Source organism: Rutidosis leptorrhynchoides, chromosome 4, assembly GCF_046630445.1.
Source record: "Rutidosis leptorrhynchoides isolate AG116_Rl617_1_P2 chromosome 4, CSIRO_AGI_Rlap_v1, whole genome shotgun sequence".
NCBI lineage: Eukaryota > Viridiplantae > Streptophyta > Magnoliopsida > Asterales > Asteraceae > Rutidosis > Rutidosis leptorrhynchoides.
Window position 1 is genome coordinate 364,225,119 of NC_092336.1, and position 23,675 is coordinate 364,248,793.

Genomic DNA, 23,675 nt, shown 5'->3' on the forward strand with positions numbered 1-23,675 from the left:
TATTTATGCGGGAAAACGATCGACAAAACTAACATTCAAGATAATATTGTTCGTGAAGAATATGAAGGTTTTTTTTCATGTTTTGTGAAGTAAAATTTAGCCCGATTTAGAGTTTAGGGTTTAGGGTTTAGGGTTTAGGGTTTAGGGTTTGGTTTTTTGGGTTTATTCCATAAACCCAAAACACCAAACCCTAAACCCTAAACTCTAAACCCTAAACTCTAAACCGTTCGTGTTAAAAACTCAATCTAAATCCTAAATCTAAACCCTAAATTTCTAAACCCTAATATCTAAACCCTATAAACCCTAATATCTAAACCCCAATAGCTAAAACCTCAAAATACGCTCGAAAAATACAATAATTGTTATATATTACTTCTTCGAGCGTTTTCCCGCCAAAATAAAAACATTTATCACAAAGTGTCTCTACTAAATGTTCATATTTTCATCTCATATATAATGTTCGTGAACAAAATTTTTTCAAAAAACGAAAAAAAAAAGTTTTTGCTTCCCCCCGAATGGTTACTTCCCTCTTGATCCTACCAATATATATATATATATATATATATATATATATATATATATATATATATATATATATATATATATATATATATATATATATTAGTTGAGGCAAAATAAAAATCTATATGTACACACTTGTTATAGATACACCTTTATATACATTTTGTTAGTTGATGGAAAATAAAAAGACGGAGTACATAGAGTTTGATATCTCCATAGGTTAAATTCTTTACTTATATAAGTTTAAGTGGTAAAATTTGAAAAACTGAAAGTATTGTGTCCAAATTCGAAACACCGAAACCTACGAAATTGGGGGCAGCGCTTCATTTACAGCACAACCGCAATCGCAAACCCTAACAAAATTACAAAACCCTAAATTCTATTGGAATCACAGAAGCCAAAAAATGACGCAGAAGACAACTCTCTTTAAAGGCCAGCAGAAGAGAAAAACTGTTCCTCCAAGCCGCCATGGAAAAGCGCCTAAAACTCGCAAAGGTTTAATCTTGTTTTTGGTAATTTCAACATAAAAAGTTTCGAATTAGAGGTTCTAATTAAAAGATTTATTATTAAATTTGCAGGGAAGAGAGTTATTAAGCCTGCTAAAGTCACCAAAGAGATGGATAAAGAGCATGTAAGTTATATATCTATTTTTTTAATTTTATTTATTACTTTATATTCTAACAAAGTGAATTTTACTAATTATTGTTGCTGTTGTTTGTTATCCGTGCTTGTTTTGTTGCGTTTTATGAGAATATGATAATATTGATATTGAAGTTTAGCGTTGTAAGACTTATCCATAAGATTATATTTAAGTTACAGATTGATGCATAGCTTGTCTGCATTTGTTTTCTCATAGAAAATTTATACATCGCAAGTTGAGTGATATTATCGTACAACGTCAGCTTTAGTTGAAAGAAATTATGCAAAATTGTAAGCTAGTTCATAGATTTGATCAATTGAATAGGCTATACGTCAATAGTACTAATTGAAGCTTAGTAGACTATCCTTTGAATGAATATTGAAGCCAAATTGCAACTGATTTCAAAACCTGACACAAGTTTCTGTTGGAACGTTTCAATTTCATCTTTGCATTCAACAAGAGTTGAACAAGATAGTTGATGGTATAAAGCACCCTTCAACCACAAGGAGAAACAATTACCCAACTTTCCTATACCTTAAATCAACCCATTTGTTAGTTACAACTTTTCAATACAAATTTATTTGCACTTGTTGCATTTTTGCTACTAAGTTTGTATTTTGATTGCTCTTCGGCATATTATTTATGATCCAAATTCCAAATCGGATGGTGACGCATTTGACCATATTTATATTTGAAGGCCAATTCTTCTTTGATGTTACAAATAGAAATTTTAGTTAGAACAAACAAATCTCCATGTTTGACATATCTGATGCATTATTTTATATCCAAAAGCAAAATGTACCATTGTTTGCAACTACCTTTTGAAAGTTAACTTGAGTTCACTATCCTGATTCCTCTATCCTCCTAAATTGAACCCATTTTCAAGCTATCTGATTTCCAATTCTTCAGTTATATCTTTCTTTCATCTCTTTTTGTGGATAATTGAACACTGCTTTAAAAGTTTCAATTACATAGTTGATTCTTGAAACTTCTGTTTCTCAAAATTTATGCTAAGATTGACGAATATGCTATCTAGATGTTGGTTTGCTGTCTTTTGTATCTATTCTGCTTAGATACAAACAATCATTTATTCTTGAGTTTTAATTTTTATTTATATATATTTTAAATAGTTTAATGTATTTCTCTAGTAGCCTTTGTCTCTGTAAGTTGCTCTCAGACCAATATTGGTAGGAATATAGGGCTTACAACTATTTATATCAAGAACGAATAAACTAAACGAGATGCTCAATGTCGTATGTTCAACGTAGAAGCTCGTTAAATACGTGAATCTTGTTTGGCTTAGAAGTTTAAATATGTTTTCTGTAGGAAATGCTATTTTGCTGACATGTGCAGTAAAGTTGAGGTGCTGTTATATATTCACAATTAGTACCCATATTTCATTGATAGTTAATATTTTGTATAGCATAAGCTGTAGACAAGTAAAATGAACATGTCTCATTTATTAGCCATTTCACAAATGTGAGACTCATATTACTCAATTTGTGATTATAGTACACTGTTTCTATGATAACATTTTTCTCTTTTATGCATGGTTAATAATTGCATGTACAGTTCATAAAATTCAACGCTCTTGTATGCGTGATTAGTTTGGGTTTTCATTAATGTGGAATTTGTAATTGAATATCTATATGTTGTGATCAGGAGTTGAGCAAGTTCATCAACTACTGCAATGAGGTGAAAGCAGCCACTGCTGCAAATAAAGAAGGTGGTCAACTGAGTATAGTCAAACATCAAGGTGAGGGTGCAAAGGAATAGTTTATTTACATTTGTAGTGACTGCAAATTTTGGATCAAAATTTTAATACTTGCTGTATCTTGGTTGAATACTATACCTAACTTGGTTAAAATGCATTTTATTATACTTATGAATGAATTATTTGATGTCAACTTTTAATATTCTTGTAATGGTTAACTTTATTTTCATTATTTCCTCAAGAACTTAAAGAAGAAAATGATCAATAATACTTCACATTTAGAAAACAATAAGAAGGCCTAATTACAAACATTTTATTTCTTTTTAGTGGCTAAAAGATCAAAGAAAATAACTTCATATATTATTACAAATACTTTAACAATTAAATTGGCCTAATTACGTAATTAATCACCTGAGAACAAAACATGCTGCATATTATGCGGTACAAGAATTATTTTTCAAGAATTGAACGTACGTATCGAATCCTATGAACGTTTAAAAGAATCGAGCAACGGTTCTCCTGCTAAAAAGTGTGAGATGAGAGCAAGAGCTCTCTTTGGCTGGTAGCTTGGCACTTGGTGCCCTGCCCCTCTAACTGTTGCTAATGTTAAATCTCCTTTGTATACTTGTACAAATCCTGCAGCCTGCAGTAATTTAACTCATATTAAGTTAATTTCTTCATTAGTATGATTATTACTTGGTGTTTATAGCATATAAATGAGTGTGTTTTCAATACCTCTTGTTGATGAAACCATGGATGCCATTTTGTTTTTATTGGAAGCTTCATGGAATCAATTGAATACTTCGTTGAAGTAATTGGTACTCTTGCATCTACGTCTCCACTACAATACAACAAATAAATAAATAAATAATTAAACAAGAAAAATTTATCAATCATTAAAAAAAGCATTTTCAAACGATTTATGTAAGCGTTGTTAGGACTGATACTTTAGCCCAACAGCATGTCCAACATATAAGCGCACTAAGGTTTCTAATAGAGGGAGTCGCCCATGAGGTTATATGCAAACATTTATTTTATTTCCGACACCCAACCAGCATAGGTGCGATAAGAGTACCTGAATGTCCAAACGCGAAGATTATACTTCATGAATTCCTTGAGAAGTGGAATAACTGTTGCAGAGCTATCTTGCCAACCTTGGAGAACTTCACTGCATTACAGTTTTGTATTATCAGAAAGAGTAGAACATATTTGGTGACATTCTTTTAAAATTTAAGGATACTTTTGATCGTACGGACCTGCATGGTTCCCAATCATGATCGAGTTTGGTTACATTGGCATGGATAGCCTCTTGAACATCTAGACGGTTCATATAAGCGTAGGTGTAAAAGTCGCTACAAGGATCAATATTCTGCCACTATATGCACCAAATATATCAGTAAGTCTATATGTATTCATTACGAAAAATTCCTTCATCTCTTCATAGTTTTCAAATTTGTGGTTATAAGAGGAAAAAGAGAGATTATTATATTTTTCAAAAAACTCAACCGTCTTCAACACATTCTTTTGTGTTTCATGTTTTACAAGAGTTTTTTTTTTTTTTTTTTGACATCTTGGCTTGTTGATGAGCAATTTATTAAAATAATAGTAAAATTCGTACCGATGTCTTCTTGGGTTTTGTAGTAAGATTTCCGTCATGGCATAAAGGGGCATAGATGTTGTAAATGTCAACAGCATTAATGTTATAATTAGCATCGTTTGTAGCATTTATACATGTATCCGTCTGCGAAACTGCATTGGGTGAAAAGTTGCAAGATTTGCGGATTGCAGAAGCAGTTTCATCCGAGATTATAGCATGTGAACCGAAGTAATCATACATCCCTCTTGTGTCTGTCTCATCATTGATCACCGCGTTTCCAATCTGCGATATAAGGATTCAAAAAATTTCTCAATATCGACGGTTTTTAGTCACAAATGACAAGCCTAAGAGAAATAAATTAAAGTATAATTTTTTGTCACAATTGTGCTAATCTCCACCAAGATATGAAAATCATATGGTTGACAAAACCTTGATTTTGGATCATATACATTCGAAGATTTGTAGTTTTGTATATCAAAATTTTAGGAGTCACAACCTTACAAACTAGAACAGATTTAGGAGTTAAAATCATAAAGACAAGTTACCTTACTCAAGTTACCTTAAGATCAAAATTTTAATTTGAGATTTGGTACAAACATATAGAATCAAGTTACCTTACACTTTTTCATATCTTAAATAAATATCATAAATAAGAACTTATACAAATGTATTTTTTAACTTTAGTTTATTTATTATTGGGCTATTAAAGAAAACTGGGCCAATATATATAATTTATTTATAACTAGAAAAGTGGCCCGCGCGATGCCGCGGTGCCTTTCGGGTTACATAATCATAGTTAACGTAACGTTATGTATTTACGGAAATAAAAACGCTTTGGTACGGGTGTTTTTGGATACACGCCGTTAGTACCTAGTGTACTTAATGGCATATGCATTTTTAACGTCAGGAAGATTGTGTAAAAAATGGAAACATAACCATCGATATGATGTAGGTAGTTTGGGTTGTTTATTATAAGTGTATGTATATGTATTGAAGATAGCCCGAGGTGTTTAGCATTTTTTGAAAAGTGTCCGTTTCGCGTATAGTTAGTCCCGTTGGGTTCGTCAGATTTTTTCGAGTTGAATGGTGGTCTCGGAAAAATTTAACTCGAACCGAGCGAGAAGATATGGCCCGTTATAAATTCGGGTGGAATTAGTTTCTTTAATTTTAATAAAATTATATATTTACACTTTCTACCCCTGAAAAAGTGCGAACCGAGCGAGAAGATAGGGCCGTTATAAATTTGGGTGGAATTAGTTTTTTTTATTTTAATAAAATTATATATTTACACTTTATATCCCTAAAAAAGTGTAAAATTGAGGGGATCGTTGCGTAAATATAGCCGAAGTTAAGAGACCGTTTGTAGTGTGAACGCAAACTCAAAACGACAATCTAAAATAACTGACGAAAATCGCCGCGACTTTTAGTATGTAGGTATAAAATTAGGTGTATTATATTATTATTGGACTGTAAGCCCAAGGACTTTACCCGGTGTCCGAGTCCTATTATTTTCGTTTTCTGAGTTGATATTTTTATCTTACTTATTATTAAGTGGCTCTCTTATTCATTAACATTTAACATTAACATAACATTAAATCATTATAACATTCTTTGGAAAACTACCTTAAAAAATGCATAACGGGTTTGTTGTCCACAATCATTAACCCTCTAAAGTTTCTTAGACCATTAAGTTCTAGTAAACAAATTTCAAATTATAATTGCAAGGAAACAAAATATTGTTCAATAATTGCATAATGGAATGATTAAATTCAACTGTCTCGACCTTATTAATCTTATTCTTTTATGCCTGAGAAAGAGCCTTTTTTCCATCTAAGCATAAAACTGTATGAGCCACATGATTAACATGCACCATGGTCCTATCTTAAGTTGTAGGTGCACCAATGATAACATATGTGGTCTACCTCACTTCTATCTAGTTTAGTGATTGCACTTGAAAAGCAAAATCTGCATGAATTATTCTATGGTCTATAGAACTCATGTATTTTTATTTAAACGACGGTTAGAGTCACTGACGGGGGCCCGAACGCTATGTCGGAACCCACTCATCCGATTATTTCCTTGGTCGAACTATTACAGTTATACCGCCTCTCAGGAGGAAACCCCCACGACGAATCTAAATGGGCATCGTGTGTGGTAAAACCCCATGAGTGAGGTTCGAACGTAAGATCTCTGCAACCTTTGAGGTCATGGAACCCCATGAGTGAGGTAAAACCCCATGAGTGAGGTTCGAACGTAAGATCTCTGCAACCTTTGAGGTCATGGAACGAGTGGGTAACAACCAGAAAAATTTTGTAGCGACTGAGAGTCAAATCCCTGACCTCCCATATGGGAAGTCAGGTCACCACCATTACGCCAACTCCTTGTTTATAGAAACTCATCTACTATATTTAAATGTCTTAGATTTAATCAAAATAAAGGACAATGGTGAAAAAAAGACTTACAAGGATCCCTTTGAGATTGATTAAGGTTTTATTAGCGATGAAGTTGTGATAAAGGATGGTTTGCGCTAGTTGAGGCACGTAGTGTCCTCCATAGCTCTCTCCGGCCAAATAAAATTCTCTTTCTTTATATTCAGGAAATCGCTCTAGCCAATTTAACAAAAACACATAATTATCTGCGGCTGTTGATTTATCTCCCCCATTCTTGTAGTCCGATGATTTGTTGGAATATGAAAACCCTACTCCAGCAGGTGACTCCAAAAAAAGAACGTTTGCAGCTGAAGATTTTCCATAGTTTAACATAAGCATTTATCGCAACAAAATTTAAGTAAAATTATCAGATAAGATGATATTTGTTTTTACCCCGATTCCAAGCAAATTTGTTTCTATAGAGAGTTTTCCCGTCACTATTGACTCGGAAGGGTCCAAGCTCTTGCATTGCTCCATAGGCAAGTGACGAACAACCCGGTCCTGAATACGCATCATTAGCATCGACCACTATTAATCAATTGTATATCTAAATTCTAGTAACATCAGTTAATACAAATTTGGTTAAAATATGAAATGTCCCGTTCTTATTGATTAAAAACGTTCCATATTAATTGATTTCGTTGCGAGGTTTTGACCTCTATATGAGACGTTTTTCAAAGACTGCATTCATTTTTAAACAAACCATAACCTTTATTTCATCAATAAAGGTTTAAAAAGCTTTACGTAGATTATCAAATAATGATAATCTAAAATATCCTGTTTACACACGACCATTACATAATGGTTTACAATACAAATATGTTACAACAAAATAAGTTTCTTGAATGCAGTTTTTACACAATATCATACAAGCATGGACTCCAAATCTTGTCCTTATTTAAGTATGCGACAGCGGAAGCTCTTAATAATCACCTGAGAATAAACATGCTTAAAACGTCAACAAAAATGTTGGTGAGTTATAGGTTTAACCTATATATATCAAATCGTAACAATAGACCACAAGATTTCATATTTCAATACACATCCCATACATAGAGATAAAAATCATTCATATGGTGAACACCTGGTAACCGACAATAACAAGATGCATATATAAGAATATCCCCATCATTCCGGGACACCCTTCGGATATGATATAAATTTCGAAGTACTAAAGCATCCGGTACTTTGGATGGGGTTTGTTAGGCCCAATAGATCTATCTTTAGGATTCGCGTCAATTAGGGTGTCTGTTCCCTAATTCTTAGATTACCAGACTTAATAAAAAGGGGCATATTCGATTTCGATAATTCAACCATAGAATGTAGTTTCACGTACTTGTGTCTATTTTGTAAATCATTTATAAAACCTGCATGTATTCTCATCCCAAAAATATTAGATTTTAAAAGTGGGACTATAACTCACTTTCACAGATTTTTACTTCGTCGGGAAGTAAGACTTGGCCACTGGTTGATTCACGAACCTATAACAATATATACATATATATCAAAGTATGTTCAAAATATATTTACAACACTTTTAATATATTTTGATGTTTTAAGTTTATTAAGTCAGCTGTCCTCGTTAGTAACCTACAACTAGTTGTCCACAGTTAGATGTACAGAAATAAATCGATAAATATTATCTTGAATCAATCCACGACCCAGTGTATATGTATCTCAGTATTGATCACAACTCAAACTATATATATTTTGGAATCAACCTCAACCCTGTATAGCTAACTCCAACATTCACATATAGAGTGTCTATGGTTGTTCCGAAATATATATAGATGTGTCGACATGATAGGTCGAAACATTGTATACGTGTCTATGGTATCTCAAGATTACATAATATATAATACAAGTTGATTAAGTTATGGTTGGAATAGATTTGTTACCAATTTTCACGTAGCTAAAATGAGAAAAATTATCCAATCTTGTTTTACCCATAACTTCTTCATTTTAAATCCGTTTTGAGTGAATCAAATTGCTATGGTTTCATATTGAACTCTATTTTATGAATCTAAACAAAAAAAGTATAGGTTTCTAGTCGGAAAAATAAGTTACAAGTCATTTTTGTAAAGGTAGTCATTTCAGTCGAAAGAACGACGTCTAGATGACCATTTTAGAAAACATACTTCCACTTTGAGTTTAACCATAATTTTTGGATATAGTTTCATGTTCATAATAAAAATCATTTTCTCAGAATAACAACTTTTAAATCAAAGTTTATCATAGTTTTTAATTAACTAACCCAAAACAGCCCGCGGTGTTACTACGACGGCGTAAATCCGGTTTTACGGTGTTTTTCGTGTTTCCAGGTTTTAAATCATTAAGTTAGCATATCATATAGATATAGAACATGTGTTTAGTTGATTTTAAAAGTCAAGTTAGAAGGATTAACTTTTGTTTGCGAACAAGTTTAGAATTAACTAAACTATGTTCTAGTGATTACAAGTTTAAACCTTCGAATAAGATAGCTTTATATGTATGAATCGAATGATGTTATGAACATCATTACTACCTTAAGTTCCTTGGATGAACCTACTGGAAAAGAGAAAAATGGATCTAGCTTCAATGGATCCTTGGATGGCTCAAAGTTCTTGAAGCAAAATCATGACACGAAAACAAGTTCAAGTAAGATCATCACTTGAAATAAGATTGTTATAGTTATAGAAATTGAACCAAAGTTTGAATATGATTATTACCTTGTATTAGAATGATAACCTACTGTAAGAAACAAAGATTTCTTGAGGTTGGATGATCACCTTACAAGATTGGAAGTGAGCTAGCAAACTTGAAAGTATTCTTGATTTTATGAAACTAGAACTTTTGGAATTTATGAAGAACACTTAGAACTTGAAGATAGAACTTGAGAGAGTTCAATTAGATGAAGAAAATTGAAGAATGAAAGTGTTTGTAGGTGTTTTTGGTCGTTGGTGTATGGATTAGATATAAAGGATATGTAATTTTGTTTTCATGTAAATAAGTCATGAATGATTACTCATATTTTTGTAATCTTATGAGATATTTCATGCTAGTTGCCAAATGATGGTTCCCACATGTGTTAGGTGACTCACATGGGCTGCTAATAGCTGATCATTGGAGTGTATATACCAATAGTACATACATCTAAAAGCTGTGTATTGTACGAGTACGAATACGGGTGCATACGAGTAGAATTGTTGATGAAACTGAACGAGAATGTAATTGTAAGCATTTTTGTTAAGTAGAAGTATTTTGATAAGTGTATTGAAGTCTTTCAAAAGTGTATAAATACATATTAAAACACTACATGTATATACATTTTAACTGAGTCGTTAAGTCATCGTTAGTCGTTACATGTAAGTGTTGTTTTGAAACCTTTAGGTTAACGATCTTGTTAAATGTTGTTAACCCAATGTTTATAATAACAAAAGAGATTTTAAATTATTATATTATCATGATATTATGATGTACGAATATCTCTTAATATGATATATATACATTAAATGTCGTTACAACGATAAACGTTACATATATGTCTCGTTTCAAAATCATTAAGTTAGTAGTCTTGTTTTTACATATGTAGTTCATTGTTAATATAATTAATGATATGTTTACTTATCATAATATCATGTTAACTATATATATAACCATATATATGTCATCATATAGTTTTTTTACAAGTTTTAACGTTCGTGAATCACCGGTCAACTTGGGTGGTCAATTGTCTATATGAAACCTATTTCAATTAATCAAGTCTTAACAAGTTTGATTGCTTAACATGTTGGAAACATTTAATCATGTAAACATCAATCTCAATTAATATATATAAACATGGAAAAGTTCGGGTCACTACAGTACCTACCCGTTAAATAAATTTCGTCCCGAAATTTTAAGCTGTTGAAGGTGTTGACGAATCTTCTGGAAATAGATGCGGGTATTTCTTCTTCATCTGATCTTCACGCTCCCAGGTGAACTCGGGTCCTCTACGAGCATTCCATCGAACCTTAACAATTGGTATCTTGTTTTGCTTAAGTCTTTTAACCTCACGATCCATTATTTCGACGGGTTCTTCGATGAATTAGAGTTTTTCGTTGATTTGGATTTCATCTAACGGAATAGTGAGATCTTCTTTAGCAAAACATTTCTTCAAATTCGAGACGTGGAAAGTGTTATGTACAGCCGCGAGTTGTTGAGGTAACTCAAGTCGGTAAGCTACTGGTCCGACACGATCAATAATCTTGAATGGTCCAATATACCTTGGATTTAATTTCCCTCGTTTACCAAATCGAACAACGCCTTTCCAAGGTGAAACTTTAAGCATGACCATCTCTCCAATTTCAAATTCTATATCTTTTCTTTTAATGTCAGCGTAGCTCTTTTGTCGACTTTGGGCGGTTTTCAACCGTTGTTGAATTTGGATGATCTTCTCGGTAGTTTCTTGTATAATCTCCAGACCCGTAATCTGTCTATCCCCCACCTCACTCCAACAAATCGGAGTCCTGCACTTTCTACCATAAAGTGCTTCAAACGGCGCCATCTCAATGCTTGAATGGTAGCTGTTGTTGTAGGAAAATTCTGCTAACGGTAGATGTCGATCCCAACTGTTTCCGAAATCAATAACACATGCTCGTAGCATGTCTTCAAGCGTTTGTATCGTCCTTTCGCTCTGCCCATCAGTTTGTGGATGATAGGCAGTACTCATGTCTAGACGAGTTCCTAATGCTTGCTGTAATGTCTGCCAGAATCTTGAAATAAATCTGCCATCCCTATCAGAGATAATAGAGATTGGTATTCCATGTCTGGAGACGACTTCCTTCAAATACAGTCGTGCTAACTTCTCCATCTTGTCATCTTCTCTTATTGGTAGGAAGTGTGCTGATTTGGTGAGACGATCAACTATTACCCAAATAGTATCAAAACCACTTGCAGTCCTTGGCAATTTAGTGATGAAATCCATGGTAATGTTTTCCCATTTCCATTCCGGGATTTCGGGTTGTTGAAGTAGACCTGATGGTTTCTGATGCTCAGCTTTGACCTTAGAACACGTCAAACATTCTCCTACGTATTTAGCAACATCGGCTTTCATACCCGGCCACCAAAAATGTTTCTTGAGATCCTTGTACATCTTCCCCGTTCCAGGATGTATTGAGTATCTGGTTTTATGAGCTTCTCTAAGTACCATTTCTCTCATATCTCCAAATTTTGGTACCCAAATCCTTTCAGCCCTATACCGGGTTCCGTCTTCCCGAATATTAAGATGCTTCTCCGATCCTTTGGGTATTTCATCCTTTAAATTTCCCTCTTTTAAAACTCCTTGTTGCGCCTCCTTTATTTGAGTAGTAATGTTATTATGAATCATTATATTCATAGATTTTACTCGAATGGGTTCTCTATCCTTCCTGCTCAAGGCATCGGCTACCACATTTGCCTTCCCCGGGTGGTAACGAATCTCAAAATCGTAATCATTCAATAATTCAATCCACCTACGCTGCCTCATATTCAGTTGTTTCTGATTAAATATGTGTTGAAGACTTTTGTGGTCGGTATATATAATACTTTTGACCCCATATAAGTAGTGCCTCCAAGTCTTTAATGCAAAAACAACCGCGCCTAATTCCAAATCATGCGTCGTATAATTTTGTTCGTGAATCTTCAATTGTCTAGACGCATAAGCAATCACCTTCGTTCGTTGCATTAATACACAACCGAGACCTTGCTTTGATGCGTCACAATAAATCACAAAATCATCATTCCCTTCAGGCAATGACAATATAGGTGCCGTAGTTAGCTTTTTCTTCAATAACTGAAACGCTTTCTCTTGTTCATCATTCCATTCAAATTTCTTCCCTTTATGCGTTAATGCAGTCAAGGGTTTTGCTATTCTGGAAAAGTCTTGGATGAACCTTCTGTAGTAACCAGCTAGTCCTAAAAACTGGCGTATGTGTTTCGGAGTTTTCGGGGTTTCCCACTTTTCAACAGTTTCTATCTTTGCCGGATCCACCTTAATACCTTCTTTGTTCACTATGTGACCGAGGAATTGAATTCTTCCAACCAAAATGCACACTTTGAAAACTTAGCGTACAATTCTTCCTTCCTCAATACTTCTAACACCTTTCTCAAATGTTCACCGTGTTCTTGGTCATTCTTTGAGTAAATAAGTATGTCATCAATGAAAACAATGACAAACTTGTCAAGGTATGGTCCACACACTCGGTTCATAAGGTCCATGAACACAGCTGGTGCATTAGTTAAACCAAACGGCATGACCATAAACTCGTAATGACCGTAACGTGTTCTGAAAGCAGTCTTTGGAATATCATCTTCTTTCACCCGCATTTGATGATACCCGGAACGTAAGTCAATCTTTGAATAAACAGACGAGCCTTGTAGTTGATCAAATAAGTCGTCGATTCTCGGTAGTGGGTAGCGGTTCTTGATGGTAAGTTTGTTCAACTCTCGGTAGTCGATACACAACCTGAATGTACCATCTTTCTTCTTGACAAACAAAACAGGAGCTCCCCACGGTGATGTGCTTGGTCGAATGAAACCACGCTCTAAAAGTTCTTGTAATTGGCTTTGCAGTTCTTTCATCTCGCTGGGTGCGAGTCTGTAAGGAGCACGAGCTATTGGTGCAGCTCCTGGTACAAGATCTATTTGAAATTCAACGGATCGATGTGGGGGTAATCCCGGTAATTCTTTCGGAAATACATCGGGAAATTCTTTTGCAATGGGAACATCATTGGTGCTCTTTTCTTCAGTTTGTACTTTCTCGACGTGTGCTAGAACAGCATAGCAACCTTTTCTTATTAGTTTTTGTGCCTTCAAATTACTAATAAGATGTAGCTTCGTGTTTCCCTTTTCTCCGTACACCATTAAGGGTTTTCCTTTTTCTCGTATAATGCGAATTGCATTTTTGTAACAAACGATCTCCGCTTTCACTTCTTTCAACCAGTCCATACCGATTATCACATCAAAACTCCCTAACTCTACTGGTATCAAATCAATCTTAAATGTTTCGCTAACCAGTTTAATTTCTCGATTCCGACATATATTATCTGCTGAAATTAATTTACCATTTGCTAATTCGAGTAAAAATTTACTATCCAAAGGCGTCAATGGACAACTTAATTTAGCACAAAAATCTCTACTCATATAGCTTCTATCCGCACCCGAATCAAATAAAACGTAAGCAGATTTATTGTCAATAAGAAACGTACCCGTAACAAGCTCCGGGTCTTCCTGTGCCTCTACCGCATTAATATTGAAAACTCTTCCACGGCCTTGTCCATTCGTGTTCTCCTGGTTCGGGCAATTTCTAATAATGTGGCCTGGTTTTCCACATTTATAACAAACTACATTGGCATAACTTGCTCCGACACTACTTGCTCCGCCATTACTCGTTCCGACACCATTTGTTCCTTTCGTTCTATTAATCCCTGGTCCGTAGACCTCACACTTCGCCGCGCTATGACCATTTCTTTTACACTTGTTGCAAAATTTGGTGCAGAACCCCGAGTGATTCTTTTCACACCTTTGGCATAGTTGCTTCTGATTGTTGTTGTTGTTGCGGTTATTATTGTTGTTGGGATGATTGTTGTAGTTGCTGTTGTTGTTGTTGTTGTTGTTGTTGTTGTTGGGCCGTTTGTTGTAGTTGCGATTGATGTTGCGATTGTTGGGATAATTGTTGCGATTATTGTTGTAATTGCTGTTGTTGTTGTATTGGTGATTCTTATCACCGTTTTCCTCCCACTTTCTTTTGACTTGCTTCACATTGGCCTCTTCAGCAGTCTGTTCTTTAATTCTTTCTTCAATCTGGTTCACTAGTTTGTGTGCCATTCTACATGCCTGTTGTATGGAGGCGGGCTCGTGTGAACTTATATCTTCTTGGATTCTTTCCGGTAATCCTTTCACAAACGCGTCGATCTTCTCTTCCTCATCTTCGAATGCTCCCGGACACAATAGGCACAATTCTGTGAATCGTCTTTCGTACGTGGTAATATCAAATCCTTGGGTTCGTAACCCTCTAAGTTCTGTCTTGAGCTTATTGACCTCGGTTCTGGGACGGTACTTCTCGTTCATCAAGTGCTTGAATGCTGACCACGGTAGTGCGTACGCATCATCTTGTCCCACTTGCTCTAGATAGGTATTCCACCATGTTAACGCAGAACCTGTGAAGGTATGCGTAGCGTACTTCACTTTGTCCTCTTCAGTACACTTACTTATGGCAAACACCGATTCAACCTTCTCGGTCCACCGTTTCAATCCGATCGGTCCTTCGGTTCCATCAAATTCCAAAGGCTTGCAGGCAGTGAATTCTTTGTAGGTGCATCCTACACGATTTCCTGTACTGCTAGATCCAAGGTTATTGTTGGTATGTAGCGCAGCCTGTACTGCGGCTATGTTTGAAGCTAGAAAAGTACGGAATTCCTCTTCATTCATATTCACGGTGTGTCGAGTAGTCGGTGCCATTTCCTTCAAAATAGTTAAATGGAACAAGTTAATCATACAGAATATTAAGAGTAGTTAATAGTATTTCGTAGCATAATATGAACTCATTTATAAAAGCTTTTTCTTCATATTAGCGTTTTATAAGTTTAAATTCGGGTAGTACCTACCCGTTAAGTTCATACTTAGTAGCTAATATACAATTCAACTACTACAATTCTATATGAAAAACTGATTATAATAATATTTCGCGTTCAAACTTTTATACAATATTTTACAAACTTACAATACCGCTTATTTTACATAAAGCATGAAATATAGCACACAATAACTTTGATACAAGATAGTTGTGAAGACAATTCTAGCTAGTACACAAGTCGTTCAGCAAAGGCAATAAAGACACGTAATTCATACGTCCAGAAACAAGTCATGCATTCTGGTTTTACTAGGACTACTTCCCATCCTTGGTCTTGTGCAACATAACCATTATGGCCGTTGATAAGACAGCGTGTTGTAACGTCATCAAAGGGACGAGGGTTACGTAATGTCCAACAGTCCCGTAATAATCTAAAAACCTCATTTCTTACCCCAATTACCGACTCCGTCACTTGTGGAAACGTTTTGTTTAATAGTTGTAGCCCGATGTTCTTGTTCTCACTTTGGTGAGAAGCGAACATTACTAATCCGTAAGCATAACATGCTTCTTTATGTTGCATGTTAGCCGCTTTTTCTAAATCACGAAGTCCAATATTCGGATATATTGAGTCAAAATAATTTCTTAACCCGTTGCGTAAAATAGCATTTGGGTTCCCCGCAATATATGCGTCAAAGTAAACACATCGTAACTTATGGGTTTCCCAATGTGATATCCCCCATCTTTCAAACGAAAGTCTCTTATAAACCAAGACATTCTTGGAACGTTCTTCGAATGTCTTACAAACTGATCTCACCTTAAATAGTTGTGCCGAAGAATTCTGGCCGACTCTAGACAAGATTTCATCAATCATGTCTCCGGGTAGGTCTCTTAAAATATTGGGTTGTCTATCCATTTTGTGTTTTTAAACTGTAAAATAGACAAGAGTTAGATTCATAAAAAAAATACTTATTAATACAAGCAATTTTTACATATATCATAAAGCATAAGAACACTATATTCCATATATTACACCACACGAATACAACTATCTTATTCCGACTCGCTCGTTTCTTCTTCTTCGGTTTTGGTTCGTTTTGCCAAGTTTCTAGGGATATATGATGTTCCCCTAATACGAGCCGTCGTTGTCCACATTGGTTTAGAAAAACCTGGTGGTTTAGAGGTTCCCGGGTCATTGTTACAACTTAAGGACTTCGGGGGTTGACGATACATATAAAGTTCATCGGGGTTGGAATTAGATTTCTCTATTTTTATGCCCTTTCCCTTATTATTTTCTTTTGCCTTTTTAAATTCAGTTGGGGTAATTTCTATAACATCATCGGAATTCTCGTCGGAATCCGATTCATCGGAGAATTGGTAATCCTCCCAATATTTTGCTTCCTTGGCGGAAACACCATTGACCATAATTAACTTTGGTCGGTTGGTTGAGGATTTTCTTTTACTTAACCATTTTATTATTTCCCCCACCGGTTCTATTTCTTCATCCGGTTCCGATTCTTCTTCCGGTTCCGATTCTTCTTCCGGTTCCGACTCTTCTTCCGGTTCCTCTTCGGGAACTTGTGAATCAGTCCACAAATCATTCCAATTTACATTTGACTCTTCATTATTATTAGGTGAGTCAATGGGACTTGTTCTAGAGGTAGACATCTATCACATAATATCAAACACGTTAAGAGATTAATATATCACATAATATTCATATGTTAAAAATATATAGTTTCCAACAAAAATGTTAAGCAATCATTTTTAAAGAAAACACGGTCGAAGTCCAGACTCACTAATGCATCCTAACAAACTCGATAAGACACACTAATGCAAATTTTCTGGTTCTCTAAGACCAACGCTCGGATACCAACTGAAATGTCCCGTTCTTATTGATTAAAAACGTTCCATATTAATTGATTTCGTTGCGAGGTTTTGACCTCTATATGAGACGTTTTTCAAAGACTGCATTCATTTTTAAACAAACCATAACCTTTATTTCATCAATAAAGGTTTAAAAAGCTTTACGTAGATTATCAAATAATGATAATCTAAAATATCCTGTTTACACACGACCATTACATAATGGTTTACAATACAAATATGTTACAACAAAATAAGTTTCTTGAATGCAGTTTTTACACAATATCATACAAGCATGGACTCCAAATCTTGTCCTTATTTAAGTATGCGACAGCGGAAGCTCTTAATAATCACCTGAGAATAAACATGCTTAAAACGTCAACAAAAATGTTGGTGAGTTATAGGTTTAACCTATATATATCAAATCGTAACAATAGACCACAAGATTTCATATTTCAATACACATCCCATACATAGAGATAAAAATCATTCATATCGTGAACACCTGGTAACCGACAATAACAAGATGCATATATAAGAATATCCCCATCATTCCGGGACACCCTTCGGATATGATATAAATTTCGAAGTACTAAAGCATCCGGTACTTTGGATGGGGTTTGTTAGGCCCAATAGATCTATCTTTAGGATTCGCGTCAATTAGGGTGTCTGTTCCCTAATTCTTAGATTACCAGACTTAATAAAAAGGGGCATATTCGATTTCGATAATTCAACCATAGAATGTAGTTTCACGTACTTGTGTCTATTTTGTAAATCATTTATAAAACCTGCATGTATTCTCATCCCAAAAATATTAGATTTTAAAAGTGGGACTATAACTCACTTTCACAGATTTTTACTTCGTCGGGAAGTAAGACTTGGCCACTGGTTGATTCACGAACCTATAACAATATATACATATATATCAAAGTATGTTCAAAATATATTTACAACACTTTAATATATTTTGATGTTTTAAGTTTATTAAGTCAGCTGTCCTCGTTAGTAACCTACAACTAGTTGTCCACAGTTAGATGTACAGAAATAAATCGATAAATATTATCTTGAATCAATCCACGACCCAGTGTATATGTATCTCAGTATTGATCACAACTCAAACTATATATATTTTGGAATCAACCTCAACCCTGTATAGCTAACTCCAACATTCACATATAGAGTGTCTATGGTTGTTCCGAAATATATATAGATGTGTCGACATGATAGGTCGAAACATTGTATACGTGTCTATGGTATCTCAAGATTACATAATATATAATACAAGTTGATTAAGTTATGGTTGGAATAGATTTGTTACCAATTTTCACGTAGCTAAAATGAGAAAAATTATCCAATCTTGTTTTACCCATAACTTCTTCATTTTAAATCCGTTTTGAGTGAATCAAATTGCTATGGTTTCATATTGAACTCTATTTTATGAATCTAAACAAAAAAAGTATAGGTTTCTAGTCGGAAAAATAAGTTACAAGTCATTTTTGTAAAGGTAGTCATTTCAGTCGAAAGAACGACGTCTAGATGACCATTTTAGAAAACATACTTCCACTTTGAGTTTAACCATAATTTTTGGATATAGTTTCATGTTCATAATAAAAATCATTTTCTCAGAATAACAACTTTTAAATCAAAGTTTATCATAGTTTTTAATTAACTAACCCAAAACAGCCCGCGGTGTTACTACGACGGCGTAAATCCGGTTTTACGGTGTTTTTCGTGTTTCCAGGTTTTAAATCATTAAGTTAGCATATCATATAGATATAGAACATGTGTTTAGTTGATTTTAAAAGTCAAGTTAGAAGGATTAACTTTTGTTTGCGAACAAGTTTAGAATTAACTAAACTATGTTCTAGTGATTACAAGTTTAAACCTTCGAATAAGATAGCTTTATATGTATGAATCGAATGATGTTATGAACATCATTACTACCTTAAGTTCCTTGGATGAACCTACTGGAAAAGAGAAAAATGGATCTAGCTTCAATGGATCCTTGGATGGCTCAAAGTTCTTGAAGCAAAATCATGACACGAAAACAAGTTCAAGTAAGATCATCACTTGAAATAAGATTGTTATAGTTATAGAAATTGAACCAAAGTTTGAATATGATTATTACCTTGTATTAGAATGATAACCTACTGTAAGAAACAAAGATTTCTTGAGGTTGGATGATCACCTTACAAGATTGGAAGTGAGCTAGCAAACTTGAAAGTATTCTTGATTTTATGAAACTAGAACTTTTGGAATTTATGAAGAACACTTAGAACTTGAAGATAGAACTTGAGAGAGTTCAATTAGATGAAGAAAATTGAAGAATGAAAGTGTTTGTAGGTGTTTTTGGTCGTTGGTGTATGGATTAGATATAAAGGATATGTAATTTTGTTTTCATGTAAATAAGTCATGAATGATTACTCATATTTTTGTAATCTTATGAGATATTTCATGCTAGTTGCCAAATGATGGTTCCCACATGTGTTAGGTGACTCACATGGGCTGCTAATAGCTGATCATTGGAGTGTATATACCAATAGTACATACATCTAAAAGCTGTGTATTGTACGAGTACGAATACGGGTGCATACGAGTAGAATTGTTGATGAAACTGAACGAGAATGTAATTGTAAGCATTTTTGTTAAGTAGAAGTATTTTGATAAGTGTATTGAAGTCTTTCAAAAGTGTATAAATACATATTAAAACACTACATGTATATACATTTTAACTGAGTCGTTAAGTCATCGTTAGTCGTTACATGTAAGTGTTGTTTTGAAACCTTTAGGTTAACGATCTTGTTAAATGTTGTTAACCCAATGTTTATAATAACAAAAGAGATTTTAAATTATTATATTATCATGATATTATGATGTACGAATATCTCTTAATATGATATATATACATTAAATGTCGTTACAACGATAAACGTTACATATATGTCTCGTTTCAAAATCATTAAGTTAGTAGTCTTGTTTTTACATATGTAGTTCATTGTTAATATAATTAATGATATGTTTACTTATCATAATATGATGTTAACTATATATATAACCATATATATGTCATCATATAGTTTTTTTACAAGTTTTAACGTTCGTGAATCACCGGTCAACTTGGGTGGTCAATTGTCTATATGAAACCTATTTCAATTAATCAAGTCTTAACAAGTTTGATTGCTTAACATGTTGGAAACATTTAATCATGTAAACATCAATCTCAATTAATATATATAAACATGGAAAAGTTCGGGTCACTACAAAATAGTTGTAATAATTTTGTCACATGTAGAATAATAGTCATGGATATATATATATATATATATATATATATATATATATATATATATATATATATATATATATATATATATATATATATATATATATATATATATATATATATATATATATATATATATATATATATATATATATATATATGTTCATATTTGGCCATGTGCATCGGATGTGTGAAATCTACACAATTAAATTATCCAACATTCATAGCATATAAATATGCACATTTAATTATGTGATTTACAGCCTCCTGATCAAATGATTCTTGAACATTAAATATCAGTGTCGGAACTTGAAATCTTAACATGAGAGCGAAAATCTACACTATACATTAAAAGAAAAGCTTAATTGAGATATCAAAAATATTTTCCTTTGATTACAATCATTGGATTAGAAAAAAGACATTCACTACCCCTATTATCTAACCATTCATTATAATTATTGAGCAATAAGTCAAAATTTGTCTTTAAGCTACCCTTTTTACCCTTAATCACACGGGAGAAAATCCACAAATTAAGGGTCCCAGAAAATCACCACATTTAGTTGCAACATTCAGAAAAAAACCCCACATTTCTCTCCTAATTCGTCGACTAAATTCGAGATCAATTGAATCAGCAAATCATCAACAAATCGTTACAGTTATTCAATCGAATTCTTCATATAGTCTATCAATTGAATCCATCTAATTGAACGATTTTCCGTCACCGCTGCTTGAACTGTTATTTAAATTAGGGTTTGAGGCGATGCAATTCAAATTGTCGCTAGCACTGATGCAATCGTTATCCAATTATGGTTTCAGTTTTCACTGACGATTTGGGTGTATATGAAATTCCGGTTTTTGATATCAACGATTGTCGACTACATATCATCTGATTGTTTACGTCTCCTCTGAAAAATCTGTAAGTCTCAGATCCACTTAACATATTCTCAAATATATTAATACCCTCGGATTGTTGACGATTTCACATGAAATGTTTCCATCTAATTGTTTAATTTGTAGATAGTCTGTTTTGATATGTTTTTCTCTGAATATTAATTGTAAATTATGATTAATTTTTGTGAGTTCAGATGTACTTGCGTTTCTGGATGTATTATAGCAAATATCAAAGAACTGACTTATATGCTTTCCTTGAAATTAAATGGAAAGATTGGCTTTAAACAGAGCCATAAAATTGTTGAATTTGTGAAATTTACAAATTGATTTCACCATTATTTTGTAGTGAAAATTGGTGGAATCTACAAACTGATTTGAAATTGGTTGGTTAAATTTTATGAGATCATATTAATATGCTTGATCACCTTAACTATCTACCAAATTGGGCGGGTCAAAAGTTTACGCTGTTAGTAATTATTGATTTGATTACTAAGTGTTACTTTTTATCTATATTCTTCATTTGATTTACTTATGTTTTGCGCCGTTAGTTGATAAATTTATTTTTGGTAATGTTATCACGAAAGCACCATGACATCAAGCATTCACCTTAGAATTTGGGGTGCGACAAGTTATTAAAGGTAATTTGATGAATTGTAATGTGTATTTTGGTGGCTAATATGTCTTGATGTCTCGATGTTGTGCTACTTAAAAGTTGAAACCTGGTGGTTTGAAACCCAGTTTCACGCTACAATTTTTTTTTATGTGAACAAGTTTACACCATGTACACATAATAATAGTAATGTGATTAAATATTGCTGCATTGCCAACTTGATGTTTCATCTTAATTTAGTTTTGGATTTATTTGATTGAAGCCCTTTGACACGTTTAGCTATTTTATTACAAGCATGAATGATCATAGATGAATTATAACCTGAATTCGTCTATTCATAACTAAATGGGTCAACTTCTGAACTTTATTAAATTTCATCATGAGTACATTTCTATAAACTAAGGTATACTATAAATGGGGAGTTGTGTTTCGTGCAGAGATTGATTTTAAGCTCACATAAATATTCACTTCAACATTATAAGCAACCATGGAAGCTGTTAAGGGTTGATTATATATTCAAATTCAAATAACGTTTTTATATTTCTTTTTGGTCACGAAGCAAAATTCTTTTGGAAATGCCTACTAAAGTTTTTTTCTCAGTTCTTATGTCAACCGAGGCAATGAAGTCAACATTTTTTATTAGGAACATCGAGAGTCAGGAAAGAATTTACAATGTACGATCTTTGACTAAAAATACATATTTTTGATACATACTTCACACTTTCACAGTTCATTCCAAAACTCTGGTTTTTTTTATAATCTTTTCACCTATATGATTTTGACTCTGTTTCAATTTGTAATTCTGTTACAATACAACACCTTTGAATCTCCTTCATGAAGCAAAGGATGATTGAAAAATTTCAATTGAAGGTGTTCATCTAGATGTTACAATCATATAGAAACAACTCGACCCATCTTTTTGTCTTGCTGTTTGATGTGGAAGTTAATTGTGCGTATAATGTGGGTTATACTAACTATAGGTATTATAAGACCAATATTAATATTAATGGTGATGGTGATGGGCTGAGATGGGATTTGTGTGGAGAATAATGTTGTTTTGGCAATTTTGAGAACTGAGATGGGATTTTTGTGGGGAGTAATGTTGATTTGGCAATTGTGATTTTTGTGGGGATAATCAGATATTTGCATAATCATCTTCTGCTACTGCAATAGTTTCACTGATGTGTTGACTAACTTTAAATATATGAATGTTCACTATAATGTTCATAGAGTTAGATATAACTATAATTTGTTCATAGAGTTAGATATAACTATAATTTCAACATCAGTAGTTGCTTTTTCTAATCAAAAGTTATGTGTCTAAAAGTATTCCCTTTCTTTTTTTGATATAAGTATTACCTTTCTTTTCTTGTCATGCAGCTTTGACCAAGCCAAAAGCAATGTTAATTTGAACCTCATCACCCTCTTATGTCTACCTCCATGCTTAGAGTGGCGATATCGACCCATTTACTTCAACGCATCAATGTGGATAGCCGGATAGGGCTTTATTGTGAATGGGTCAAAGATACTTTTAAATTATTGGTTGGGAATAATGTT

At 33.6% G+C, this 23,675-nt stretch overlaps 2 protein-coding genes across 2 annotated transcripts in view; one reads left to right on the top strand and one right to left on the bottom strand.

Annotated features, from left to right (window-relative positions):
• Positions 1-711: 711 nt before the first annotated feature.
• LOC139845107 (uncharacterized) lies at positions 712-3,055 on the top strand. Its single transcript, XM_071835330.1, has 3 exons — positions 712-1,017; positions 1,101-1,153; positions 2,825-3,055. Exons 1-3 carry the CDS (start codon positions 927-929, stop codon positions 2,936-2,938), a joined length of 258 nt encoding a protein of 85 aa, XP_071691431.1. The 5' UTR covers positions 712-926; the 3' UTR covers positions 2,939-3,055.
• Positions 3,056-3,216: 161 nt separating this feature from the next.
• Positions 3,217-23,675, bottom strand: part of LOC139843833 (serine carboxypeptidase-like 40) — a 33,862-nt gene continuing 13,403 nt past the window's right edge. The window contains exons 2-8 of the mRNA XM_071833990.1: positions 7,296-7,403; positions 6,936-7,210; positions 4,495-4,755; positions 4,133-4,251; positions 3,952-4,044; positions 3,612-3,717; positions 3,217-3,519 (exon numbers count right to left, since the gene is read on the bottom strand). Of these exons, the coding sequence (XP_071690091.1) occupies positions 3,361-3,519; positions 3,612-3,717; positions 3,952-4,044; positions 4,133-4,251; positions 4,495-4,755; positions 6,936-7,210; positions 7,296-7,403 (1,121 nt within the window). The 3' untranslated portion in view covers positions 3,217-3,360. The remainder of the gene's footprint in view (positions 3,520-3,611; positions 3,718-3,951; positions 4,045-4,132; positions 4,252-4,494; positions 4,756-6,935; positions 7,211-7,295; positions 7,404-23,675) is intronic.

What these genes read in the sequence shown, in the direction of transcription:
- LOC139845107 (XM_071835330.1), top strand. Translation starts at nt 927, where the DNA reads ATGACGCAGAAGACAACTCTCTTTAAAGGCCAGCAGAAGAGAAAAACT. An exon ending in AGCGCCTAAAACTCGCAAAG is followed by an intron (nt 1,018 to 1,100) that starts GTTTAATCTTGT and finishes TTAAATTTGCAG; the next exon opens with GGAAGAGAGTTATTAAGCCT. An exon ending in AAGAGATGGATAAAGAGCAT is followed by an intron (nt 1,154 to 2,824) that starts GTAAGTTATATA and finishes TGTTGTGATCAG; the next exon opens with GAGTTGAGCAAGTTCATCAA.